Source organism: Physcomitrium patens, chromosome 1 (genome assembly GCF_059467195.1).
Source record: "Physcomitrium patens ecotype Gransden chromosome 1, ASM5946719v1, whole genome shotgun sequence".
In the NCBI taxonomy this organism is placed as follows: Eukaryota; Viridiplantae; Streptophyta; class Bryopsida; order Funariales; family Funariaceae; genus Physcomitrium; species Physcomitrium patens.
Genome location: NC_143410.1, coordinates 12,975,238 through 12,999,889, shown reverse-complemented (window position 1 = coordinate 12,999,889; position 24,652 = coordinate 12,975,238). Strand labels below are relative to the sequence as shown.

The 24,652-nt window shown below is 30.1% G+C and overlaps 1 protein-coding gene across 3 annotated transcripts; it reads left to right on the top strand.

The window, feature by feature from the left end:
- The first annotated feature begins 19,417 nt into the window (after positions 1-19,417).
- Positions 19,418-24,190, top strand: LOC112286720 (uncharacterized). 3 transcript variants are annotated; one of them, XM_090250441.1, is made up of 8 exons: positions 19,454-19,856; positions 20,178-20,231; positions 20,318-20,494; positions 20,779-21,231; positions 21,836-22,324; positions 22,484-22,550; positions 22,829-23,032; positions 23,494-24,190. In XM_090250441.1, the coding sequence occupies exons 4-7, from the start codon at positions 20,951-20,953 to the stop codon at positions 23,021-23,023; spliced, it is 1,032 nt and encodes a 343-aa protein (XP_090106567.1). In that variant the 5' UTR covers positions 19,454-19,856; positions 20,178-20,231; positions 20,318-20,494; positions 20,779-20,950; the 3' UTR covers positions 23,024-23,032; positions 23,494-24,190. The 3 variants fall into 3 exon arrangements, with proteins under 3 accessions (XP_024384681.1, XP_090106567.1, XP_090106566.1); XM_090250440.1 differs by having other exon boundaries at positions 19,462-19,856; positions 20,091-20,231; XM_024528913.3 differs by lacking the exon at positions 20,178-20,231 and having other exon boundaries at positions 19,418-19,856.
- Positions 24,191-24,652: the final 462 nt, after the last annotated feature.

Sequence of the window (24,652 nt, the reverse complement as noted above, 5' to 3'; positions counted from 1 at the left end):
ATTTGATGAAGATTTGATAGTAGTTGGCAAATCTCAAAAAATATTGGATATCTCGAACCATTTTTGGGATCTTCCAATCCATAATAGTTTGAACTTTCTTAGGATTCATCATAAGTCCATCATTTGTAATGATATAACCTAAGAAGTCAACTTAAGTAGTGTGGAATATACACTTTTCTATCTTAGTATAGAGTCCCGTATCTCTTAATTTTTGTAACACACAACAAATATGAAGTTTATGTTCTTCTATATTCTTAAAATAGATCAAGATGTTGTTTAGATAATAGACAATAAAATTGTCTAAAAATTCTTGAAAAACATCATTCATAAAATATTGAAAAGCTGTTGGTACATTTATAAGTCCAAAAGGCATGATATTATATTCAAAATGTTTATACTTGGTTCAAAATTCAGTCTTCCATTTATCTCCTTTTTTGATGCATATGACATTGTATGCTCTTCATAGATCTATTTTTGTGTAGATCTTAGCTTGATTCAACTTAGCAAAAAGTCCAGACATTAAAGGTAGTGGATACCTATTCTTGATGGTGATCTTGTTGACTCTTTAATAATCAATACACATCCACAATGATCCATCTTTTTTCTTCACAAATAGAATTGGAGCTCCTGCTAGAGATTTGAAATGGCGTATGAAGTTCTTAGCTAGATTCTCTTCAATATACTCCTTGAATTTGGCTAACTCATTTTATGATAAATTATAGATTGGTCCAAATAGCGGTTGTGCTCTTTCTTGAAGATCAATTGAGCAGTTATAGAGATAATATTTTCAAAGAGTATCTACATTTTTTTTCTCAAATATATCTTAAAAATTCTAATATTGGCTTGAAATACCACTTGAAGTCTTTGCACCATTAGAAATGGTTATAGCATAAATGACAAACGGTGATCATTTTTTTACAACATGCAAAAAAGCTCTTGCACTTACAAACATAGGTTTAATTGTACTAGACTTGTGATTTTTTACTTGATTAATTACTCTTTTAATTATACTTTTAGAAAAGTCAAAAGTATGAAAAAATCCAATCTATTCAAAGGTTATATTTTTCTAACCACAATAAATCTAAAATAATTAGATTAAAGAAAGATCTAATGATATTAAATACCACAAGGCTATTATGACCATTAGTTATTACTTCTATAGGGAGAATTTTGTGAGTAATATCTCCAAAATACAACGGAAAACCATCTATGACTTCTATGTGAATAAGTATAGTTTTCCTTAATAAAGATATGTTATGTCTTTTAGTAAATTTTTCATCTAAGAAATATACTAAGGCTCCTAAATCTAACAAGGCTTACACTTTGTAATTTATAGGTCCTAAAATAATGTTTAATGTAAAACAAGAAGAGGGTTCTAAGGAGAGAATAGGTCGTTTATTAGATATTATATAAGGTTCCAGTTGCACGGTCCCTATTATAGCTAGATAAACTCATTTTTTGATATATTGTCTTCTTTGACATTCATATTTTTTATTTTATAATTGCGTTATTTTTTTGGACAATGTTGAGTAGTATGCTTAGGTTTTCCATAATATAAGCACAATCCTTTTTGATGGTGATGAGTCTTTTTTTACTCAAAAAGAGGTTTAAAATATAATGTATTAATTTCCATATCCTCTATTTTTAAATGTATGTATTAAGGAGGCATTGGTATTGCCATTGAATTATAGTAACATTGAGGCTCTTTTGTCTGATTCTCAAATTGAAATTCAAAAAGTTGATTGTCACACTTCATAGCAAAGTCAATTACTTGACTTAATATTTGAAGATTAGGTAAGTTGAGCATCAATTTCTTTACTCCATATTATAATTTATAGAAAAATTTCCTAATAAGTGTAGTATCATCTCACTTGATATCAATTACAAGTTGTTATAATTATAAAGCATATAATATTATGGATCAATTGTCTTATCATAAAATATGGATCTTATTAGTTGCAATACAAGTAATATCATGTTTTCTATACATGGATCAAAACTCTACTAAAAAAGCCTTAATAATATCCAATATTGGATCTCATTGTTCAAGAAAAGATGAAAACCACAATAATATTGAACCTAAGAGAAGTATATCAATGAATCTAATTTTTGATCATGGAGTTGGATAGCTTTGGGATTGAAGTTCAATCACAAATTGTACTTGATTGATAAATCCTTGAAACTTCGATCTTATGCCATCAAACTTCTCAAGCTAGAAAACTCTTGATTTTCTAGTACCGGAAGGATGTTCTACTGTAGGAGAAGAAACATGATTGGATGTAAATGATGAAGCAATTCCAATCATATCCATATCATCACTTCTTACCATTCTTATTGTTCTTTAAAGTGGTAAACTGAGTTGATACATCATAAGCATTAACTCTCTATATTATTTTTGTATTTGTACCATTACATTCTTTATTTTAATAAGCTCTCCCATGATAATACTTAAAAAATAAATATCTAATATTACTAAAGATAAGCAGAAGTTGAAACTTGAGAATAAAGAAGATACTAAGAATAATATTAGTTTAGAAGAGGATAATCTATAACTTCTAATATGCTTATATCTTATAAAAAAAAGAGGTAATCTACTTTTAATTAAGAAAAGACAAAGCTCTAATATTATAAGTGTATTCTTCTCAATCTATCAAAGACATGAACTAGAAGAAGATCCATAAACTTGAAAAATCTATATTAAAAGAAAAGTGACAAAATAGCAATAAAGTAGTATATATATTAAAAAAAAACTGAAATGGCTATTTTTAAAAGACAAGGAAACTAAAGACTATTAAATCTAGACTAGAAGCAAGAAAAGAGTTGACAAGAGTGAAGAGGGCTTTACTATTGCTTCTTTATATACTATCTATTTAGGGATTATTTGGCTATATTCTATAGGACCTCTAATATGTGTTGACTTTGTAAGACTTGTATTTTAGCTTATAAGGTAAGTTTTTCACGTATAGGCCACATAATTAGCTTGTTCTTCAAGCTACCAATATATGTGGCACATGGCCAACTTATTGACCACATTTCTAATCTAAAAAGTCAATTAAAGACACCTATAAAATCAAAGCAATATTTATGAAGCTTCTAAGAAGCTTATATAGAAGATATTATGGAATTAATCTACTTTTACCTATTTTTATCTTAATCATATAAGTAATTATTGGTTTACATGTATATGTAAGTGACACTTATAGACTTGAAAAATAACAAGGTTTATTAGGTGTTTTTTAGATATTCCTATCTTGCAACAAAAGAATGAAATGCATTATTTAATCAACAAAGAATGATTTTCTTGAAGTCAAAGTATTTTCATCTTTAAGCAATAAAATCAACATTAATTGTTGATTCAATCTTTATTAAGTAAATTTAATCAAGTATATCTAATGATTTTCTTATTTATGATATCAAGAATAATTCTTCTAAGTCTTATGATACTTCTAAGTATGAATTCAAGAATAATTTATTTTATTTCAAGGAAAACTTATATATTCCAAAAGGTGAGGTATGATTATATGTTTTTCAAGCTTGTCATGACTTTCCAAGAGCTAGAAATTTTGGATACAACAAGACTTTGGAGATAAAATTGTGAGATTTTTAATGGCTTCAAATATGGAAGGCAGTCAAAGATTATATACAATCATGAGTTATTTTTTTAAGATCAAAAATTCCTTGCCATTGATCTTATGGACTTTTTGAACCATTACTTATTTCAAAACAAACATGGTCCTTCGTTTCTATGGATTTTATCATAGATTTTTTAGTTTCAAATTTATATGATTTTATATTAATAATAATAGATCATTTTACCAAGATGGCATATTTTGTACAATGTATAAAATCTATCATAGATAAAGAAATGGCTAAGCTTTTTTTTGACAACATCTATTGCTAATATAGATATTATATTAGATGAGAGGACTCAATTTGTAATAAGATTTTAAAAAATCCTATTCTAGATTTTAAAGATGGATATAAAGCTCTTTTTGGCTTTTTATCTTCAAATTGATGGACAAATAAAATGGATGAATGTAGTTTAGAAGCAATATTTAAGTTTTATTATTAACTACCATCAAGATCATTAGACAACTGTTTTGTCATTTGTAAATTTTATATACAATAATTTGGTATATTCTTCTATTCAACAAATAACTTTCTTTGTCAATTATAGTTATTATTCACAACTTGATATTTTTGACTTTTAAAAAGTTAATAATCTTATAGCAAAAGATTTAATAAATTTTTTGTTGAAGCTACATACAACAATAAAGGTGTAATTAAAGAGAGCTTAAGAATAAAAAAAAGATTAATATAGATGCCTATTACAAGGAATAATCACAATTCAATATAAAAAAGAAGGTATAATTACTTTGTCACAATATCAAGACTATTTATTTTCGTAACATGTTGGAATATATTAGGCTTAAACCTTTTCTTATTTGTAAACAAGCCAATCATGTTGCTTATCAATTACATCTACCAATATCATATGGCATGATTTTCTATTTGTGAATACATCGGATACTTAGTTGTAGAGAGTTTAAATTTAACTTATTAGACAAGTTCCAGTAAGTGATATATTCTTATTATAGATAAAAAATAAATATAATAATATTAAAAGCTATTCTACTAATAGAATCTTTTTATATTTAAAAAGCTTTATACATAAGACTTTCTAAAGCATCTAAAAATATCCTAGCATCTTTTATTATACCAAGTCATAATTAAATTATTTGCCGGTAAGCTTGATTTCTTATAAGCTCAAAGAAAATCCATAATCTCTTTACAAAAATCTATCTTTATATCTTAATTTTTCCATAGTTTCTTATTTCTATCTTTAATATGTATATAAAATCTTAATTTTCAAAAATTTGTTTATTGTGTATAAAATACCTAAATTATAACAAAACTCTTTTAAAATATTTTTCTCCTGCAAAAGATTTTTTTCTCCAAATTTTAGAAATTCATATTTCTTCATTCAACTGTTCAATTTTTTTCAAATTTTTAGATAATATAGACTTTATCATTAAGTTTTACTACAAAAAAATGAATTGTAAATCTACTCCCAATCATTTGGTATCTTAGAAATCCTAGTAGGTTTTTTAAATCCTAATTTATAAGCAGCCAAATATTATTTTTCTCATATCTCAAAAATCAAAAATCTAAATATTACAAAATTTGTATATAAAATTTACTAACATGATAATACATATTTTTAAAAAAATTTAGCCAAAATCTTATCAAATTTTTCAAGATATAGCTCAAAACACAATCACTAGTTAATTGGATCACTTACTACCCTTAAATTATAAGTAATGACTTAAACTTCTTATATCTCCTTTATTTTAGCTTATTGTTATCAATAAGTTGATCATATATTGCACATTTTGGTAACTTATGGAACAAATTAGCCATGTAGTGTACATATGGAAAACTTGTCTTGCAAGTTAGATGTATGTCTTATAAGTTGGATACATACTAGAAGTCCTATAGAACATTGTCATGTATCTCTTAATTAGATAGTATATATGGAAGCAAGAATAAAGCCTTCTTCACTCTTATCGATGCCTTTCTTGTTTTTAGTCTTATTTCAAGAGTCTTTAATCTTTTTGTCTTTAATAATAATCATTTTAATTTTTATATTATATTATATTTAAATAAATATATATTCTTTTTAAATAATATAAGAATATATTGACAATTTGGTTTTTTATGATTAATGTCTTTGATACTATTTTTTTCTATTTGATATTATAGATAATAAAAAAATAAAATTAAAATTAAAATTTTAAATAAAATTTATATAATATTTTAGATAAGTTTTTTATTTTATATAATTTATAAATAAAATTAATATAATAGATTTGATTCAATATAATTTAATTTTTGAATATTTTACTTTTATTATTTATAATTTTAAAATAATTCTATTTAAAATAGTGGTTGTAATATTTATTTTAAAATATTTTTATTGTTAATTATTTAATAATTATTATAGAAGATATAATTTATTATAAATATATTTATTAATTTAAATAAATATTACTAAAAATATATATACGTAATTAATATATTTATTATTAATATTATAACAAAAAATCATTCTACGTATAACTTTGTGATATTTTATTAGATTTTTATTTATATATTCATATAATATTATTAATTTTGACTATATTAAATTATATATTAATCCCAATAAAGATTTTATTTTTTTGTTCAACTTTCTAATTATATGTAATGTTATTGTAACATCTTTTTATTTTTTTCTTAAATATATCTTAAATGATTTGATACAAAAAAAAATTGAGGTACAAAATAAATTTTTTATTTTATTTTATTTTGTTGCAACCAAATTTATTATCTCAAATAGCATAATTGCATTTAGATTTATATAAACTTATTAAATCTTATGAATAGATATAAAAATAGATTTTTTAACTTTTAAAAAAAAACTTAAAATTATATATTTATAAATAAAATTTTAGAAATTCACACAAGATAGGTAAGATAATATTGTATATAAATAGAAGAATTTTTATGAAGATTCAAAAGATTATTAAGAATACAATCCAAAAAAAAATAGTAACTAAGATTTTATAAAAAAATTTGCAATAAATTTATGAAAGAATTCAAATAAGAATGGTTTTAAAATTTTATAAAGATATTAAATTTTTAAATTAAATATAATAATAAATTTTAAAATTTACTTATTTAAAATTAGGATAAAAATTTACCTAAATAAATTTAAAATAATTTATTTTATAAAATAATATTTCAAAAACAACAAGTTAATAAATATTAAAATAAATTCATTATTATATTATAATTAATATTAGATATGATTGATAGGTGGTTAATATAAGTAATTTACATATAACCACAATTCAAACAATAATAAAATAAAATAAATATTAAATAAAACTAATACACATGCATGTGCAATAAATATTATAATATTTTATCCTAATTACTATTTGATATTTAGATCACAATCTTGTTTAAGTTTTCTATTTTTTTACCATCCTTTTGAACATGATGAGCAATAGAGACTTAACACTTCTCAAATCCAAACTAATTATTCTTCAACTAAGTATTCATAGTAATAAAAACAAAGTCAATGCAATTCAAAATACACCCAACCAAATTTTCATATAACTATTTAAACATTTCTAATCTTATGTCACAGCACTTAACATTTCTAAAGCTGAAAAATCTCTGAGTTTGAAGAAAGCAATCAAGTACATAAACTTCAAGCAGATAAACCCACACAATTGATCCATCGGTGAGACCCTAAAATCAGCAGATTGTCAAGCAGACCGCAAAGGACAAGCAGAACTGCAGATATTGTTGTTTTGTTGTTTTGTTGTAATAAAACAACAAAAAATGATGTATTTCACACCACCATGAAGCAACGTTGTGCCTGATGCTCGCTTACTATGCTGCTGCTCTTTTCCTCCTCCTCCTCCTCGTCGTAAGGATGCATGGGTCTGCAAAACTGGGTTATTGAATTCAGCAGTGAGGGGTTGGCAGTGAATACACATCTCTTTGCGTATGAAAACCATGTAGATGGTATGCAGAAGACTGAGACGCTGGATTTAGATAAACTTGTCCTTCAGACTGGAGAAACAGGGCTGCTGCTGCTGCTGATTTAAGATTGGACTGGTGTTAACGACATTGGAGCTGTCGTGAGCCGTTGCAACCTTTAAGCAAGCAAGCCAGGCATGCACGGTTCATCAGAAAGTTGCGTTTCCCAGTGGCCGTTTGAAGGTATTCATTTCCTGGAGGGGTTCTTTTCAAAGAATCATTCTCCCTCTCCTTGGTTCTTATTCCGAATGGTTATCTGAAGACTGCTGTCAAGGCATTGCTGGCTCGACTAGCGTTGTGCAAGTTCCTGGTGACATTATCTTCACTGCTGGTTTTAGTAGAGCCCACAGACGATCTTGGCATGCCGCGTAGGGAAATGTTGGAGGTCAATCGGTCGTGAACCCACACAGTTGGGTACTCTTGTTTATTGAGCATCTAAAAGAGTTTGACTGTTGGTTTCTTTATCTCGAGCAACTGAAGTTGGGTCACAGAATGACTTGGATTGTAACATGCTGAAAGCCTTCTGTTTGTTCCATTGAGCCGGAATCTTTAAGAGAGTATGGTGAGACGGTTATAGCAGTATGTCATAGCCCTTACTTTCTGCGTTAAATTGAGAACCAAGTTGTCGAATTCAACAACCCATAGCTGAACTACGACGTTGGAGACTAGAATTGTAAGCACTCAGGGGACATGTCTGATGATTGTAACAGGTGAATACTAGCAAGAAAGGCGCAAAGTCCGATGGAACTTTTGATGAACTTTGAGGAATATGATTTCTTTTCTCTTTGCTTTATTTTTGTTTTGTTTTGTTTTATTTTCAAAATTTTCTTATTAGGTGATTCTTTCCACAGTTGAAAATACAACCATTCTGACTTCTCCCACTATTTTTCTTCATTTTCACGCCGGGGAACTAATTCTTCTGCGAGACAAAAACAGAAACTGAGACCCATTCTTTCTCCATCTCTTCCTAGGTTAAAGCTGCTTATAATCACTGATAAATCAAACACTGTCCCATGTCCATAGCAGGGACGCGGTCAACGATGGCTGCAAATTGACGTTGAATTATTGCTCCATACTGCTCTGCAAAAGGATCTTTAGACAATTGTGCAGGTGCCCTGGTACTAGGGAACATTCACAAGAGCTGTGTACACCCTCCAGATGATGGGTGTCTGCCTCTGCTTGTGTATGTGTATATATATATATATATATAATCATGCTCCTATTCTGACTCCAGCCCTTTCACTTGTCCTTTGAGCATGTTTTTATGCTTTCCCATGTTTACTAAATTTGTCTGTCAATCTTTCATTGTTGATAGGGGAAATTTGCAATCAAAACACTAATTTAGTTGGGATTTGAACTTATGGAAACAAATTTGTAAAGAACTATATATTGACTTTGAAGTAAAATTATAGAAAAAATTAACATGTTCCTTTAAGAGTTTGCTGAGGCACTCAAATATAGTGTGTTTCAAAATAAAATTATAATTTTTTTTTATTCACCATTTTTAAAGCAGTTTCTACATAATTTATTAAGTTTTGTTATTCTTTTCATTGATGCAAAGTTCTTCTGTACTAGAAATGTGTTTCATGGGAAAACTGCAATTAATTCTTGTTTTGCTTACACTGTTACATCTGTTGAATACATCATACAGACATGAAAACAAAACTCATGGTTCTAGGTAACAGTAATTTTTATTATCTAATAATAAAGTAAGAAAATATTGCATCAAAAAACATAAAAATATATTTTAAAACTATGTAATATAATATATTTTTTTAAAAGAGAAATTAGTGTACAATGCTTAAAATTATTTTTTACTGTGAAAAATATTTAAGAATCAGTCTGTTGATTTATTATTTTTAGAATTAAACTCTAGTTTTTATAGTTTATACTTTAATAAAGTAATATACACTTCTATATTCAAAATCTCTTAAAATCATATTTTCAACTTGAAATCCCATTCTTATTTATGCCTTGCCATACTAATTACTTGTCTTTCTAATATTAGTTTGTAATTTAAAATATATTATATTTGTTAGTTGGAGCATACCTTAAAAATCTAATTCAAGGCTCAAGTGATAATTTTTAACCATGTATTTGTTTTTCTTGACTAAGCAAGAGGTACAAATAAACATGGCAGTTATGAAATTATCATAGATTGTAGTTGTTACTAAGCTTGGAAGTCTCTAGGTATTATCCATCTAAGACATATTGAACAAGTTGGATGAAGCAAGAATTGCAAGCATCCTCAAGTTGATGACTTCTCTTACATGAAGAATATGGTGCAACATTAATAATCGTCAGAGTCTTTTGGCAAATGCCAATGCCATGATGGACTAATAGACAAAGTTGACTATTAGTAAAGATGACATCTTGTACAACCAAAAGAGCAACAAGTTGAAGAAGAAGTTTGTGATATGTACATAATCAACATCAATATTATTCTGACTATATCTAATCATAGAAAAGAGGTTGAAGAATAGAGACAAGTCATTCTTCAATGTATTTATATTTGATGGAGCCACATTTAAGACTATTAATTGTGAGCTAGCTATATTGGAGTTTATATAAATAATGGTGGTAGAGAAGCTGATAGAGAAGATGATATTTGAGCAAGTTATAAATATTGGATAGCTTAGAAACAAGGTCCTAGGCTAAGAACATGGAGAAAAAGAAGGAGTTGTGATGAAAAACAAGGAATAAAGAATGGAGAGACAAGAAATAAAAGAAGAAAATGAGGATGGAAATGAACGATGTGAAACATAAAACAAGGAAAGAAAATAGAGATGAAGAACAAGAAATGAAGAACATAGATGGAGAGATTTAAGACAAAGAACATCAAACAAGAGAAGAAAACAATGATATGGGACTAAAAACAAGAATAGAGATGGACAAAATTAATCATAAAATGGCAATAAAGGTATAGTTTTTACAATGTTGGAGTGTAGCTCTATGTCACAGTGTCGTATTGTAATTACTTATAGTATATAAAAATTAATTAAGACATATAATATGTTTGTAAGTCTTAATATAGATTAGAGTGGTTATTAAATAAATCTAAAGAGAATTAATATAAAGAAATTTATTTATAGATTTATCTATTTTTATTATAGTATTTATATTATGTAAGATTTAGATATTTAATATAAAGCTTAAGAGAAGGTTGGAGTTTAAAGATGAAAGTCAAAACTATTATGAGGCTTATTGGAAAAGATGAAAGCAAGGTATGGTTGGATGAAGGCAAGGGGTGAAGACCTTCATCCCTATTGGTTGAATGTCACGCCCAATGGGCTTCAAGGAGGCTACCTAAGGCCTTATTAGGGATTAGGGTTTCACTTTCGGATACATTCGAGCTTTGGAGGCTAGGATCAACAAATTCAGGGTTTAGGATATAATTTGAATGAAGAGTTTGTGTGATTTCAATTTTTTGTGAAAGAGATATAGGTGTTCAAAGTTGAGGTGTTAAATTAGTACATATTGTCACTCTTTGAAGCATAACATATGTGTAAAGAAATCAATAAAAGATCGGCGATTAGAATTGCAGAGAAAACTTTCTTAGCTACACTTTACATATAATGTTTGATAAATTTCAAATCCAAATGAAGGGGTTATAGAGCATTGAAGACAGCACATGTAATTCAAAGGCAATAAGTAAGTCATTTTGTTGATAGTAATGGTTGGAGCCATATCTTGAGTTTTTGGATGAATTTTTGGCTCAAAATTTTTTTAAGTGTGATTTATTAAGTTAAAAAGCTATAAATCAAAGTTTTATGGCATTTGAGTACTTATTTTGTGAGATATGAAGAAAATAGCACGTGGATGTCTATAAGCTAGGGTTTAAAGCTACTATAAGAATTTTGGTGATATCTCAAGATCTGTAATGAATTTGTGGTTGAATTTTTTTGTGGTAGTTTTTGAAAGTATATTAATACTTCATGTAAAATTTAGGATTATTTGGACGGTCCGATCGTGAGATATGAGCTGTTCAAGTTTAGGAAACATTTCTCATAAGGATATATAAGGTTTTAAGATACTTTATCATACATTTGGATGTTTTCTTGGCACTTGGGCTTATGTATTGATGTAATTGTCCAGAAAGGAAATATTTTATATATATAAACTTGGTATTTTTATATCTTAGACTTGATTGAGTATTTAGTGGCAACCAGAAATCCAACGCTTTCTTGAAAAAAACTCTCTCTACTTCGACAACGGACATATATATTTATTCTAATATTTATCTATATAATTAAATAAAAGTAGAAAAAAGTATATTTATTTTATAATTTTTTTTAAAAAAGCTTTGCAAAAGCTTCATCAATACTTTTTTGACTTTATATATATTTGTAATTGATTAATATATTAGAAACTTGGTCAATAATTTAACTACATGTTGATAGCTTGTAAAATAAGCTAAGTATGTGGTATACATATAAAAAACTTGTCTTGCAAGTTAAGATATGTGTCTTGCAAAATCAACATAGTTTAGAGGTCATGTAGGACATTGCCACATAGTTCCTAATTAACAGTATATATGAAGGCAAGAATACTCAATGAAGTCTTTTTCTACTATCCTTAAATGTGTAAATATAGTTTTATTTCTCAAAATCTAAACTAATCAAGAACATCACAAATTTTTAAAATCTTCCAAAAATTGAATATTAACTTGATTGATATAAAACTAATATCCAAAAATCTCTTTGCAAGTTTGCTCTCAAATTCCACTAATTTACCTTCTTATTATTTATACTTATTTTTCTACTACATCTTTTTATTAGGTTCTTCTTTTATAACATTTATATTTTTATTTTTTATCATATAGTCATATTATTATATGACAATAGTTAATAAGCATATATGCTATTAAATTCCAAAATCTTACTTGTGACATAGATTCAAATGACAAAGCTCTTATCAATCAATTTTGATATGAGTTGAATGACAATGTTAAAAATTTATTATTGATAATGCCAAAAGCAAAATCTTTGAGATAATTTATTGCTTAAGCTATTGCATACTATAATTGATTATTTGAAAGGTGTCAAGAACAAAGATGTGGTTTAAGAAAAACAAGCCAAGTAATGATGGTAGCTCCAAAGTTTTCAAAAACTTATTCATCAAGTCTAGAACCAATGCAAATTGATATGGTACATTTTAAACCTCTTACTAAACAAGAAAAGACTTATGGTTGTCAAAAAGGTTTATACCTATATTTTGGAGAATCCAAGCATATTATTTAATATTATCCAAAGAAAAAATACAATCTCAAAATAAATAGCATGGTTGCCAAAGATGACAATGTATCAAAAAATGAGTCTCTTTAGCTACAATAGAGAATGTGTAACTTAAATCTTATGTAACTCTTAATAAAGATCTTATTTTTTCATCACATCTCTCACCTTGTTTTATAATAGAAGTTTATTTAGGATCAAAAAAATTACAAAGTCTTAGCCTTATTGGATTTAGGAGCATCAGCCTATTTTATAGACAAAGATTTTATCAAAAAATAAGATATATCTTTAGTTAAGAAAATCAAACTTATGCATGTAGAAGTAATAAATAATTGTTCATTATCTTTTTAAGATGTTACACATGAAACTGCTCTTATAGAAATAATAATTATTGATCATAATAGTTTAGTAATATTTAATGTGATAAGATTTCTTTTTAATCTAATTATTTTAGGACTATTCTCATTAAAAAGGTATAATCTTCAAATAGACTAGATTTCTTGCAATCTTGATTTTTTTTCTTTTTTTTGTAGTTTAGTTCAAGATTTTTTTATATAAGTAGAAATTCATAAGACTAATACATCCAAACAATATTGGTAGGTGCAAGAACTTTTATGTATGTTGCAAAAGAAGTGTCAATTTTTATTACATATACTATACCTATTATTGATTCAAAAATTCAAGTAACATTTGAAGTTAATATCAAGATTATCAAGACATTTTTGAAAAAAAAAAATACAAATATTTTTCCAAAGTATTGTCTTTATGATTATTTCATCAATCTTAAAAAAAGAGCTTAACTACCATATGACCAATCTATAGCCTATTACTAAATGAATTGATTGCATTCAAAGAATACATTGATGAAAGATTGGCTAAAAACTTTATATACCATTCTAAATCTCCAACTGGGTTGTTATTTTATTTATGAAGAAAATAGACGGATCTTTGCAGATGTGTGTAGATTATCAAAGATTCAACAAGATTACCATCAAGAATAGATATCCTCTATTCTTAATTTCAAGACTTCTTGATAACTTGAATCGAATAAAGATCTATACAAAAATAAAACTATGAGAAACATACAATCTAGTACACATTTACTCAAGTATTTTATATCAATACATGTTTTGATGTTGTTGCCGAGCTAGTTAGTACATATTTTTTTCAAGATTTGATTTTAAAATTACTTATCAATCCAAAAAATAGTAAGGTTTATTACATGCTTTTTTTAGATGTTGTTATCTTGTACCAAAAAAGAAAATGTAACTTTTAATCAACAAAAAATAATTCTCTTGAAGCCAAAATATTTTTATTTTTCAGTAATAAAATTAACATTGATTGTTGATTCAACCTTTTTCAAGCAAATTAAATCAAGTATGTCCTTTGATCTTGTTATTTATGATATCAAGAATAATTCTTTTAAATCTCATAATACTTCCAAGTTTGAATTCAAAAATAATTTACTTTATTTCAAGGAATGATTATATATTTCAAAAGGCAAAGCACAATTACATATTTTTTAAGCTTATCATGGCTTTCTAAAAATTAGATATTTTGAATACAAAAAGACTTTAGAACTAATATGAAGAGATTTTTGGTGGCTTCAAATGTAAATGGTAGTTAAAAACTTTATACAATCATGTGATATTTTTTAAAGTTAAAAACTCTATGTCATCAATTTTATAGACTTTTCTAACCATTACCTATTCTAAAACAACCATGGTCTTTTATTTCTATAGAATTTATCACAAATCTTTCAATTTCAAATTTATATGATTTTATATTTGTAATAGTAGTTCATTTTATTAAGATGGCATATTTTGTATCATATACAAAATCTATTATAAGTGAAGAAACAACTAAATTTTTTTTTGACAATATCTTTTGCTATCATAAATTGCTCAAAGATATTATATTGGATAGATAGACTCAATTTGTATCAAGATTCTAAAGATAGATATTAAACTTTCTTTGGCTTTCTATCTTCAAATTGATTGGCAAAAAAATAGATGAATCAAGTTTTCAAGCAATATTTGAGGTGTATCATCAAATATCATTAAGATAATTAAACAATTCTTTGATATTGATAAATTTTACATTGTCATATTATGTATTGTCATACTTAAGAATATAATTGGCATATGGCTGTAGAAGGTAGAATTGTATTTTATAAGTATCCAAGAATCTTAATATGTTTCATCCTTATAAGAGGAATGCAATTTGAATTTTAATTCAAAAATGCTAGAATTCTATACAAAGTACTCAAAAAAAATCTTTTTAGTAATCTCAACCATACATAAACTCTAATTGCCTTGTTACTTTCATTATTAGGCAATTTTGAATTTTCATTGCAAATCTTAATCCTAATCAACAAGCTTTAGCAAGTTGTAGCTTCTAATTTAATCATCTACTTAGATCAAATTTTTTTATATAAATGCCACTATAAGTCTTCTATGAATTTAAAAAGAATTCATTCCAATTCAACTTACAAATCATGAAAAAATGCCCAAAAACCTTATTGATGTTACCTGGCAACCAACTTGAAAGTTGATACAAATATTCCAATAGTGATTTCTCCTTCTTTAATTATTAAATTCAACTCAAAATTAGTATATAGCTTCATCTTCAAGTCTTCTAAAATTATATCAAATTTCACCTTAATCCAACTAATAGAACTTTAGATATCATAGAAACTCTACTCAATTCTAAACTACCAACTTTTGATATCTTCTTGTATCAAAATCCAGATATCTCTCAATTGCACCATTAGATTTTTACAAATTTCTATACAAACTTAGCTCATCTAATTAACCAAGCTTTATCAAATTTTGAACTATAGATATGATACCAATTTTACGAACTAGCTAAGAGTGGTAGTTCTAATTATATTGGATAAGTCCCAAGTTGTCAATACAATCTCTGACTTTGAACAACAATTGCTAAGTCCAAAAAAAATCTACAAAAAGAAGCCTTATGTCTTTAGAACAAGCTTTAAGCTAGCTCTTGAATCCTAATCTTTAATCTTCAAATAAAACCCTATTTTTTTCTAAGTCATTTTTTTAGTGGCTTGAGATCTAATTTTGACCCTGTCTCACAAACGATCAATCCCCAGGTATCAATCCAACCTATCTTAGGGATTTTTTAGCCTAATCCTACCTTCAAATAATCTTAGTATCAACCATGCTATTTTTTTTAATCTGATTTCATCAATTTATGGTCTTTTTAAGGTAATAAAAGAGTCTCTATTGTCTAGAAGATAAAATTACTAACCAATCTTTAACATACTAACTATTAAGATAAAAAAATAAACTAAAAGGCTTTTATAAAAGCCATATTTAAATATCTTGAATTAATATTGAACCAAGATAATTAGATATTATTTAGAAATTTATTTTTGATTATATTTATACCATATAGTCATATTACACCATGATAATATCTAATAATTTGATATATTCTCCTATTTAACAAACACATTTTTTATCAATTATGATTATTATCTATAACTTGATACTTTTGATTTTTAAAAGTTGATAACCTTACAATAGAAGTTTTGGCAATTTTTTTATAAAAACTACATACAACAATGAAGGCATAGTTAAAAGAAGCTCAAAAACAACAAAAGATCAATGCAAATATCTATTGGAATAAACAACCTTAATTCAAAGTGGATGATAAGATATGGCTATTTCGTCACAATATCAAGATTACTCATCTTTGTAATAAGTTGGACTATTGTAGGCTTGGATCTTTTTTTATTTGTAAATAAATTAATCACGTTATTTATCAATTATATCTATTAGAGTCAATGAAGATCCATCCCATATTCCATGTATCTCTTCTTAAGCCATATAACACAATAAATATCTTAAAAAGAAGACAAATGCCACCTCTTCTTATAGAAGTGGATATTAATCAAGAGTTTGAGGTAGAAAAAGTCTTAGATTCAAGACAATGCCAAAATAGATTAGAATATCTTGTTCATTAGCATTGATATGATATTAGTGAATATACATGGGAGCCAACAAAAAATCTTGTAGATGCAACAAAGAGGATTGAAGATTTTCATCGAAAAAATCCATTAAATCTAAGATGAAAAATAATAAATCTTTATTATAAAAGAAACAAGATCCAAAGAAAATAATATTTTATCTTTTACTCTTGTTTGTAACTTCTCTATATTTCTAATACTGAGTAAAATAGAGAACTAACAACTAACAGATTCAACTTAAAAGCTATGACTTGCAAACTTAGCAGGCAAGATATTGTAATTGTTATAACCTTGAAGACAATGTAATTGAGATGAAGAGCCTCAAGAACGACATATCCTTCCTCAAGTAGATAGGAGATACAACATGTTTAATATCACAACCTTAGAAGAGACTCTCAATGTTTGATAATTTTATTAGAGGTAGAAATAATCTTTGATGGTGTTCCAAATATTTTATTTAAAAAAATTACAAAGGCCTTAACAATAATCAAATAACAAGGTAGTCTATTTATTCTAATATGGAACACTATTGATAGTTAAGAGGACCTATCGACCATCTTTGAAGAGAACAAAGATCAAAGTATGTTGGAAAATTAATTTGTCGCATCTTAGATTTCCTCAACATATGATGACTATTCTTTATAGATTTCATCCCTAAAAAGGGAGAATAATATCACAAACATATGTGTTTATTCTTATATTTACCTATATAATCAAATAAAAGTGAATAAAAATAAATTTATTTTATAATGTTTTCTAGAAAAGATTCCTAAAAGCTTCATAGATATTGTTTTAATTTTACATGTGTTTGTAGTTGATTGGTAGGTTAGAAACTTGATCAACAAGTTAACCACATGTTGATAGCTTGTAAAATAAATTAATCATGTGGCACACATATAGAAAACTTGCCTTATAAGTTAAAATATGTGTCTTATAAAGTCAATATTTTTTAGAGGTCCTATAAGACATCACCACGTAGCTCCTAATTAAGAGTATATATGAAGGCAAGAGTGAAGCCTTCTTCACTCTTATCAATATGTTTTTGGTCCTTAGTCTTATTTTAAGGCTTTTTAGTCTTCTTGTCTTTGGTAATAGCCATTATAGTTTAATATTATATCATCTTTGAGTGATTATCTAATTTTTTCAAGTGACACAAGAGTATCTTGATCTTTCAATTCTTTAAGATTTATGTCCTTGACATTCTATCAATTTTTTTAAAAAAAACCTAATAACTTATATACTAATAAGTCTAGAAGTAATTGTCATTGAAAAAATGTCAAATATTATACATATGTGTTATAAATAATATATATATATATATATATATACATCAATAAAGACTAATTTAATTATTTTTTATTTAATTGGCATAAAGTAATGCAAATTATACTAAATATTCTATTGTGATGTGAATAAGTATAACTTAATAGTATGACATTATATGATTAAACAATGATGCTAAAAAATAATTGGTTTGTGGATTTATTTTCTATGGTTGCAAATATATTATTTTCATGTAATAACATAATAAATGTAAATTGATTTGATGTAAGTGGGATTGTCAACTTTTAAATGATTTTTAGAACTAATACAAAACTATGAATCTTAAAATAAAATTAAAGCTATTGCAATCCATGGTAACACAAATGTTCAGCTCATATGAGAAATCATGAAACAAATTATTCTTAAAAAAGTAAAAAATATCACACTAGTAAAGATAAGAAAATGATAAAGAAAGTATGGTAATGAATAAACAAATTAAAGAGTAAGAGTAGTACAATTCCATACAAAACTCCACCAATTCAGTGACGATGAGAAGTGAGGATGATAATATTAAGGATCATCATCATCAGACATTATCCCACATCAAACTCTCTTTTATAATAAAAGACACGCTGCTAGACTTTGCAGGGTGGGCTTTTGGGGAACAAAACCAATAATATGGCAGATTTGGGAACGGGGAATGTGAGGAGGAGGAGGAGGAGAACCTACCTACCTACCTACCTACACTGACTGATTTGGTGACTGACTAGACTGACTAATAGACTGACTAGACTGACTAATAGACTGACTAACCGACCCATCATAGGGAACGAGGTGGTTACGAGGCCAGGCAGGAGGAGGAGGAGGCGATGAATGAATGAACGAATGGGGTTGGGGTTGGGGTTGAATCGGGGTTCCCTACTAATAATGCATGCAATGTCCATGGTAATCATGTGGTTATTACTATGAGCCCATTATTTACCCCTTTAGCCCCGATAGTTACTCCCCCTGGTTCCGGAATCAGATAACTTCGTTGCTGACATATCCATCCGTGGGGACGGAGGGAAGGAGACGGGAAGTGAAGGAGTAGGGAACAAGTGGGGAGCGGTAAGGGGAACGGGACAACGACTACGAGGAGGAGGAGGGATGTAGGGTGGGGCAGAAGCGAGAGGGGGAGAGAGAGCCCTGGATGGATGTGGATGATGTATGGATGCGGATGGATGGATGGCTGGCTGGGCAAGTGGAGTGTGGACGTGTGACGAAGCGCTTGCGATGAGCGAGAGTCTCGAGTCCCGTGTCAGGCAGCCCAGTTGAGGGAGGCAAGGGAGGGAAGGGGAGGGCCGAAGTCCCCTGACTGACTGACTTCGCACCCTTCCCCGCCCTGCTTGTCTGCTCGTCACCTCCCTGATATTGCGATGCTTTTGCTTTTATGTCCCGCCTTTCCATATGCCTGCCTGCCTGCCTCTATCTATCCATCCCCCTCCCCACTTACTTTTCCTTTTCTCACTTTTTTTGTTTTTACTCTTTTTTGTTTTTAATTTTAATGTTTGATTTTCTAATGTTTCACTGTTTCTCAGTTGCCCGTTTGTCATGTGCAGGGCTGCTCTGCTTTGTGCCCGTCCTTCTTTCCTTCCTTCCTTGCGTACTATCTTCGCTTGCCGTGTCGTGCTTCTCGCTTGACTCGACTCTCCAATCGCCCTCGCACCTCTGTCCACGCAATTTCGGGCCACCTTGTGTTTCTAGCTGCCGTTTGGTTTAAAGACACAGCTATGCTAGTAATCGCCGCACCTTCCTCTCTCATTTCTATATATATATATATATATATTTTTTCTATTTGTATCTTCCTTCTGGTTATGTTTATTTCGGCTTAGAACGATTGTTTGGAGTCTATTGTCAGCGATTTGTGGCAGCATGTGTTTGCTTGCTATTTCTTGCGGCTTCATTGCTATGGAAACTTGCGAATATCTGCAGTACTTTTTTTTTTTTAAATCATCCAGTATGTTGTGCAGAATTAGAGGTTGCTGAATTTTGAGAAGAGGACGGTCGTGTGGTTTACTTGTCGCGGTGATGCTGTGGCATTATGTGGTCTGGTGCAGTTAGAGGGTGCACAGTGCGAATTGCTTGATCTTCCCGGGGTAGAAATTTAAAAGGTATTTAGTTTAACATTCTGTTTGGAATCTAGTTGGTGAACATTATTGGTTAAGAATCGTTAACATTGACCACCTTGCTCTGGCAGGAAACAGAAGTACTATTCGGTTCTTGATCTTCAATCATACGCCAAAGATCCTGAGCCCTAGAAGAGTTGGGACGCAATTCTTGCTCCTGCAGTTTGACGAAGATTTTTGGAACAAAACAGGCCTTGTCTACAAATCCTGTCGATGGTGGGAAACAAAATAAAGAAATCTCTCGCATGGTACGTTCCCTACTGTTGTTTCAGGGTTGGCTCCTAGAATGATTAACCTCTTGGCAACATTCTAGGTCTAAGCGGGGGTCAAAGGAGCTGAATTAGAAATCCGCTGAGTTCTATTACTACGATTTGTGTAGGTTATTCTGCGGGCTTATGTATTTTGAATTTTAATTGAATTCGTGTGGGAAGATATAGAATGATGCTTTTACGCACGGTGATGAGCGATGGTAAGTAATGCTATTGATTGCTCCCGATGCAAATGGTCGTAACTATTTTTCCCTGCATTTCAGTTGACTTCCAAGGAAACTTTTCACCTAAACCTCAACGCATCGGAAGTAGAGCACAGATGTTATTTTTGTAAAAATATATCTACAGAGCCTGGAATCGATTTCACTCGAAGGAGTATCGAAGGCCTGTACTTTTTTACAAACTAAGATTTGTTTTAAATCACAAGCCATAGGGATGACTGAGCATTCCCAAGGACCGGCTGGTGGTCTTGGTAACGGCAATCGAAATTGGTCTGTTAGCAAGCATGAACCGCTCGAAGAGGACAAAGTTATGGACGGAAGTTTCTCTTCCAACCCGCTTGATTCGTCTACTGTCTCTGACACTGATACTTCTAAGGACTCCGAGCTGGCTAGCGAAAAACATGTAGGAAGTATGGCACTTATCCCTCAAGTGACGCAGACTGACAATCATTTAGAAGATGTGTCGATCGTCCCTCATACGAATCAGAAGCTCAGGTAAACTCAGAATCGATTCAAGTGCAAATCTATATTTTCCTTTATCTCGATATGATTATGTTTTGATGTGCACGCTGCTTATGGACTTTGTGACTTTCACATCGTAATGTGAATTTTTTATTTATCCTTGATCCTGCTGATATAGTTAGTTCTTTGAGTTTTTGTATAAGTGGAGACTTGCATATTGTAATTTATCTATTCATCACGATCAGGGCATGCTACTTTCACATTTGAAGTCGGTTGTACTAAAGCCAGGCAATAGTTGTTATGATGACTTACGACAGATTCACGCCTCCCTTATTATGAGTGTATCTCAAAAAGATTCTAATCTCCTTAGAGTCTTTATTGCTTTTGTTTAGCGTCTCAGATTTTGTTTGGATTTTGCAATGGACGAACACGTTCACGTATTCACATTTATTTTGTTCACAATCACTCGTCATCAAACTATCTTAGACATCTAATGGTACATCTCTTTGTGTACATAGTCCCTAATTGCTACTAATTGCTATTTTTGTCCATGGATTGTTTCTGAGAAAACAGCTACTGATGTTACTGAAATTCTGGTTGTTCTAATTATTCATACAAGTCCTTTCCTGCTTTGCAGCATCGAAGCCTTGAGGGAAAGGTTAAAGGATAAATTAAAAGAGAAATTGAAGCCAAAATTGAGGCGTAACTTGAAGCATCGACAGGGATCACCTTTACCAGTTATTCAATGGGATTTTAATCAAAAGGTTGCCTTGCCAAATCGAAATGAGGAAGCTATACATGTAGAAAATCAAGCTTATAAAAAAATAATTGCAAGTGATGTAGCACCTTTGAAGGTGCTACCAGCAGCTGTCAAGACTGAATCAGAGCAAGGCGTATTAACTGTTCCCTCTTCCCTCTTTTCTTTAGGAAAGGAAACAACTGGACAACTAATTGTACCAAATGGATTGAAAGAACGGAAAAAGGTCGGAAAGAAAACCTCGCAGCTGTCGCGTGTTAACCGCTTTGCAGATAGTATCTTGCAATTTGTTGGAGATAAATCTGTACCCGAGAAGCTTATCCGAGGTGCCTTGGGGAATAATCCTGATATCAGCAAAGCCATCAGATTGTGAGTATCCACTTTCATTCAAATATGTTCATGTTACGATATCACTTTGTAATTTCTATTGCGAGTGTAATTTCTTTCATGATTTTGCAGTTCTATAATGAGTGTTAAATCATCAAAGTATTCTTAACAGATTCTTATCTGATGGCTTCGAACGTGCAGGCTATTGTCAGAGAAGAGGCTCAAGCGACTTGGGGATGGTGGGAAAGGCTGTGCTTACGTTTACGTGGTATATACACCTATTTCTTCATACACTTTATTCTGAATGTGAAGTGACCGATCGTCCATTATAGGCACCTTTTAAGTTATGCAGTGCCTAGATGGTATGGTTGATTCATGTGAGAAGAGTTTCCATGACTTTGTAGAGCAATTAAGGTAATTTTTACTGGATTGTAGATGTTCGTATGATTTTTTGATTTCAACTTTGAAATTAAATCATGCTTGAAAAGTACACACATCCTCCTTTTGTATATGAACAACTCAATTTTGATGTGGTCTGATATGCAGAGAACTGACCTGGCTGAGTCAAAACCAAATGCAAAAGAGCTTGATGAAGTGAAGTTGAGCGCACAAGCCATGATTATTGAGCGGGAGTTTGTTCGTGAGTTAGAAAGGACGTTCCCAGCAACCAATAAATTAGATCCTTATGCTTGGGATAGATGTGGAAGGATTCAAGGGGATCATCTCCAATGTGATGTGTGATTTTTTGAGGTGAGATTTGTGAAATCTGAGTGCTTAATGTTATCGTGTTAGAAGCTTACGCTGCATTTCTGTTCGTCAGGTTTATTGACCTTCTTTTCTTTTCTTTTCTTTTTCTGTTTTTTCTATTTTTTTCCTCTATTTTTTCTCGTCACTTTTCGAATTTAGCTGTTGAATATACTGGAAGTAAACCTTGTTCGTAGTAACTTTTGCATGTCAGTAATTTCATCGAGGCTTAAGCTGAGTCAAAATATTCATGTCTTCACTTCTTAGAGATTTCAAAAAACAGGTAAACAGATCAATAGTTGCGGGATATAATCTGTTGATATTGTTGCAGAATCATATTATTGTTAACTGAGTTTATTCGCTTCTTCAACACTTAAGAATTTGCATTGTCGTTGTACTCTTTTGCTCTACGCGTTTAGATGCGATAACCAACTGCAGCTAAAGTTTGTCATGATTCTGATGTGAAGGGTTCTCCGGCACATCTTTGGCAGCGCACAATTGATGAGGGTGCAAGTGTGGATATATCTTCCAGCATCACACATGTTTCTCGATCTCAAATTCAGAGTCGGCAGAGAGCACCTTCATGCTGCAGTTGTTGATGAGTCGCTATCCGTGGTATCTTGGTCAATGTGTTGTTTTACGAAGCCTGTACCTGAGGCCTTCCTTATTAGCGGGATTTTGCGGGAACAATTCGCTTACATTGTCAGAGACCTGTGCAACAATTTGCACATAACTTCAGTGCACAGAAATTTTCTCAAAAGCGTGGATGCATGATGGAGAGTTGTAAAAGCATTCAATTGGATTCAACCACATCGGCAAAGCTCATGGATGGTAGTTGTAGAATCCCCACTCCTGATTTTGTTCGTAGGTGAGGTATTGCGTTCGTTCAATCTTTAGGATATGGAACGAAGTTACCATTCTTTGAACTTAACATTCTCTTAGTTCAGCCATCAACTCCGATGTCTGTGGGGATCTGTTCCAATGCTCCAGATCTTACTATCTTGTAGGACTAGGAATGAAGCCTTGGGGAAACTATTACAATTATCACGAATTTCCTCAAAAAATCTTTTCGGTCAATAGTAGAACAAGATCAAAGATGGAAACAACTTGTATGAATGCCGAAGAATCTGCGTACTTAATTTGCACACTTCAGAAGTTATTCGAGATTGCAATTCTAACAGGTCATGTTTGAGCTTGCCTCTTGCAGAACCTGAAATCTGGGAGTGTGGGTTCGTGCAAAGACTGCAAGAGCTTGGGTCGTTAGTAGTGAAAAGCACTAGAACCTTTCGGTGTAATGTTTGGTTACCCTGATTATATCATCGGTATTCTGTAATGTATGAACGAGTCATTGGAGTGACCAAACTTCTACTCGAGTTTTTGGATGGGCTTAAACTGTCTTGACTGTCATTCATTTCGCACTTTGCGAATGTTGGTCCGTCGAGTTCTTTTCTCGGACCGTCCTTCAAACTACAAGGAGACTGTCAGTGCCTCCATTTCATGTAATCGCTGACGTTGCTTCTTGTTTTGGCAGAGAAATGCCTTCATACACACTCCAGTGGGTGCTATGGGCTAAACCTCGTGACGCTTCTTTGTGTCATGTCAGGTCTTAACTCTATTCCTTATCTG

Coding starts and splice junctions, on each gene's coding strand:
- LOC112286720 (XM_024528913.3), top strand. CDS start 20,951: ATGACTGAGCATTCCCAAGGACCGGCTGGTGGTCTTGGTAACGGCAAT. Junction 21,232..21,835: donor CATACGAATCAGAAGCTCAG/GTAAACTCAGAA, acceptor CCTGCTTTGCAG/CATCGAAGCCTTGAGGGAAA. Junction 22,551..22,828: donor GCTGTGCTTACGTTTACGTG/GTATATACACCT, acceptor TCTGATATGCAG/AGAACTGACCTGGCTGAGTC.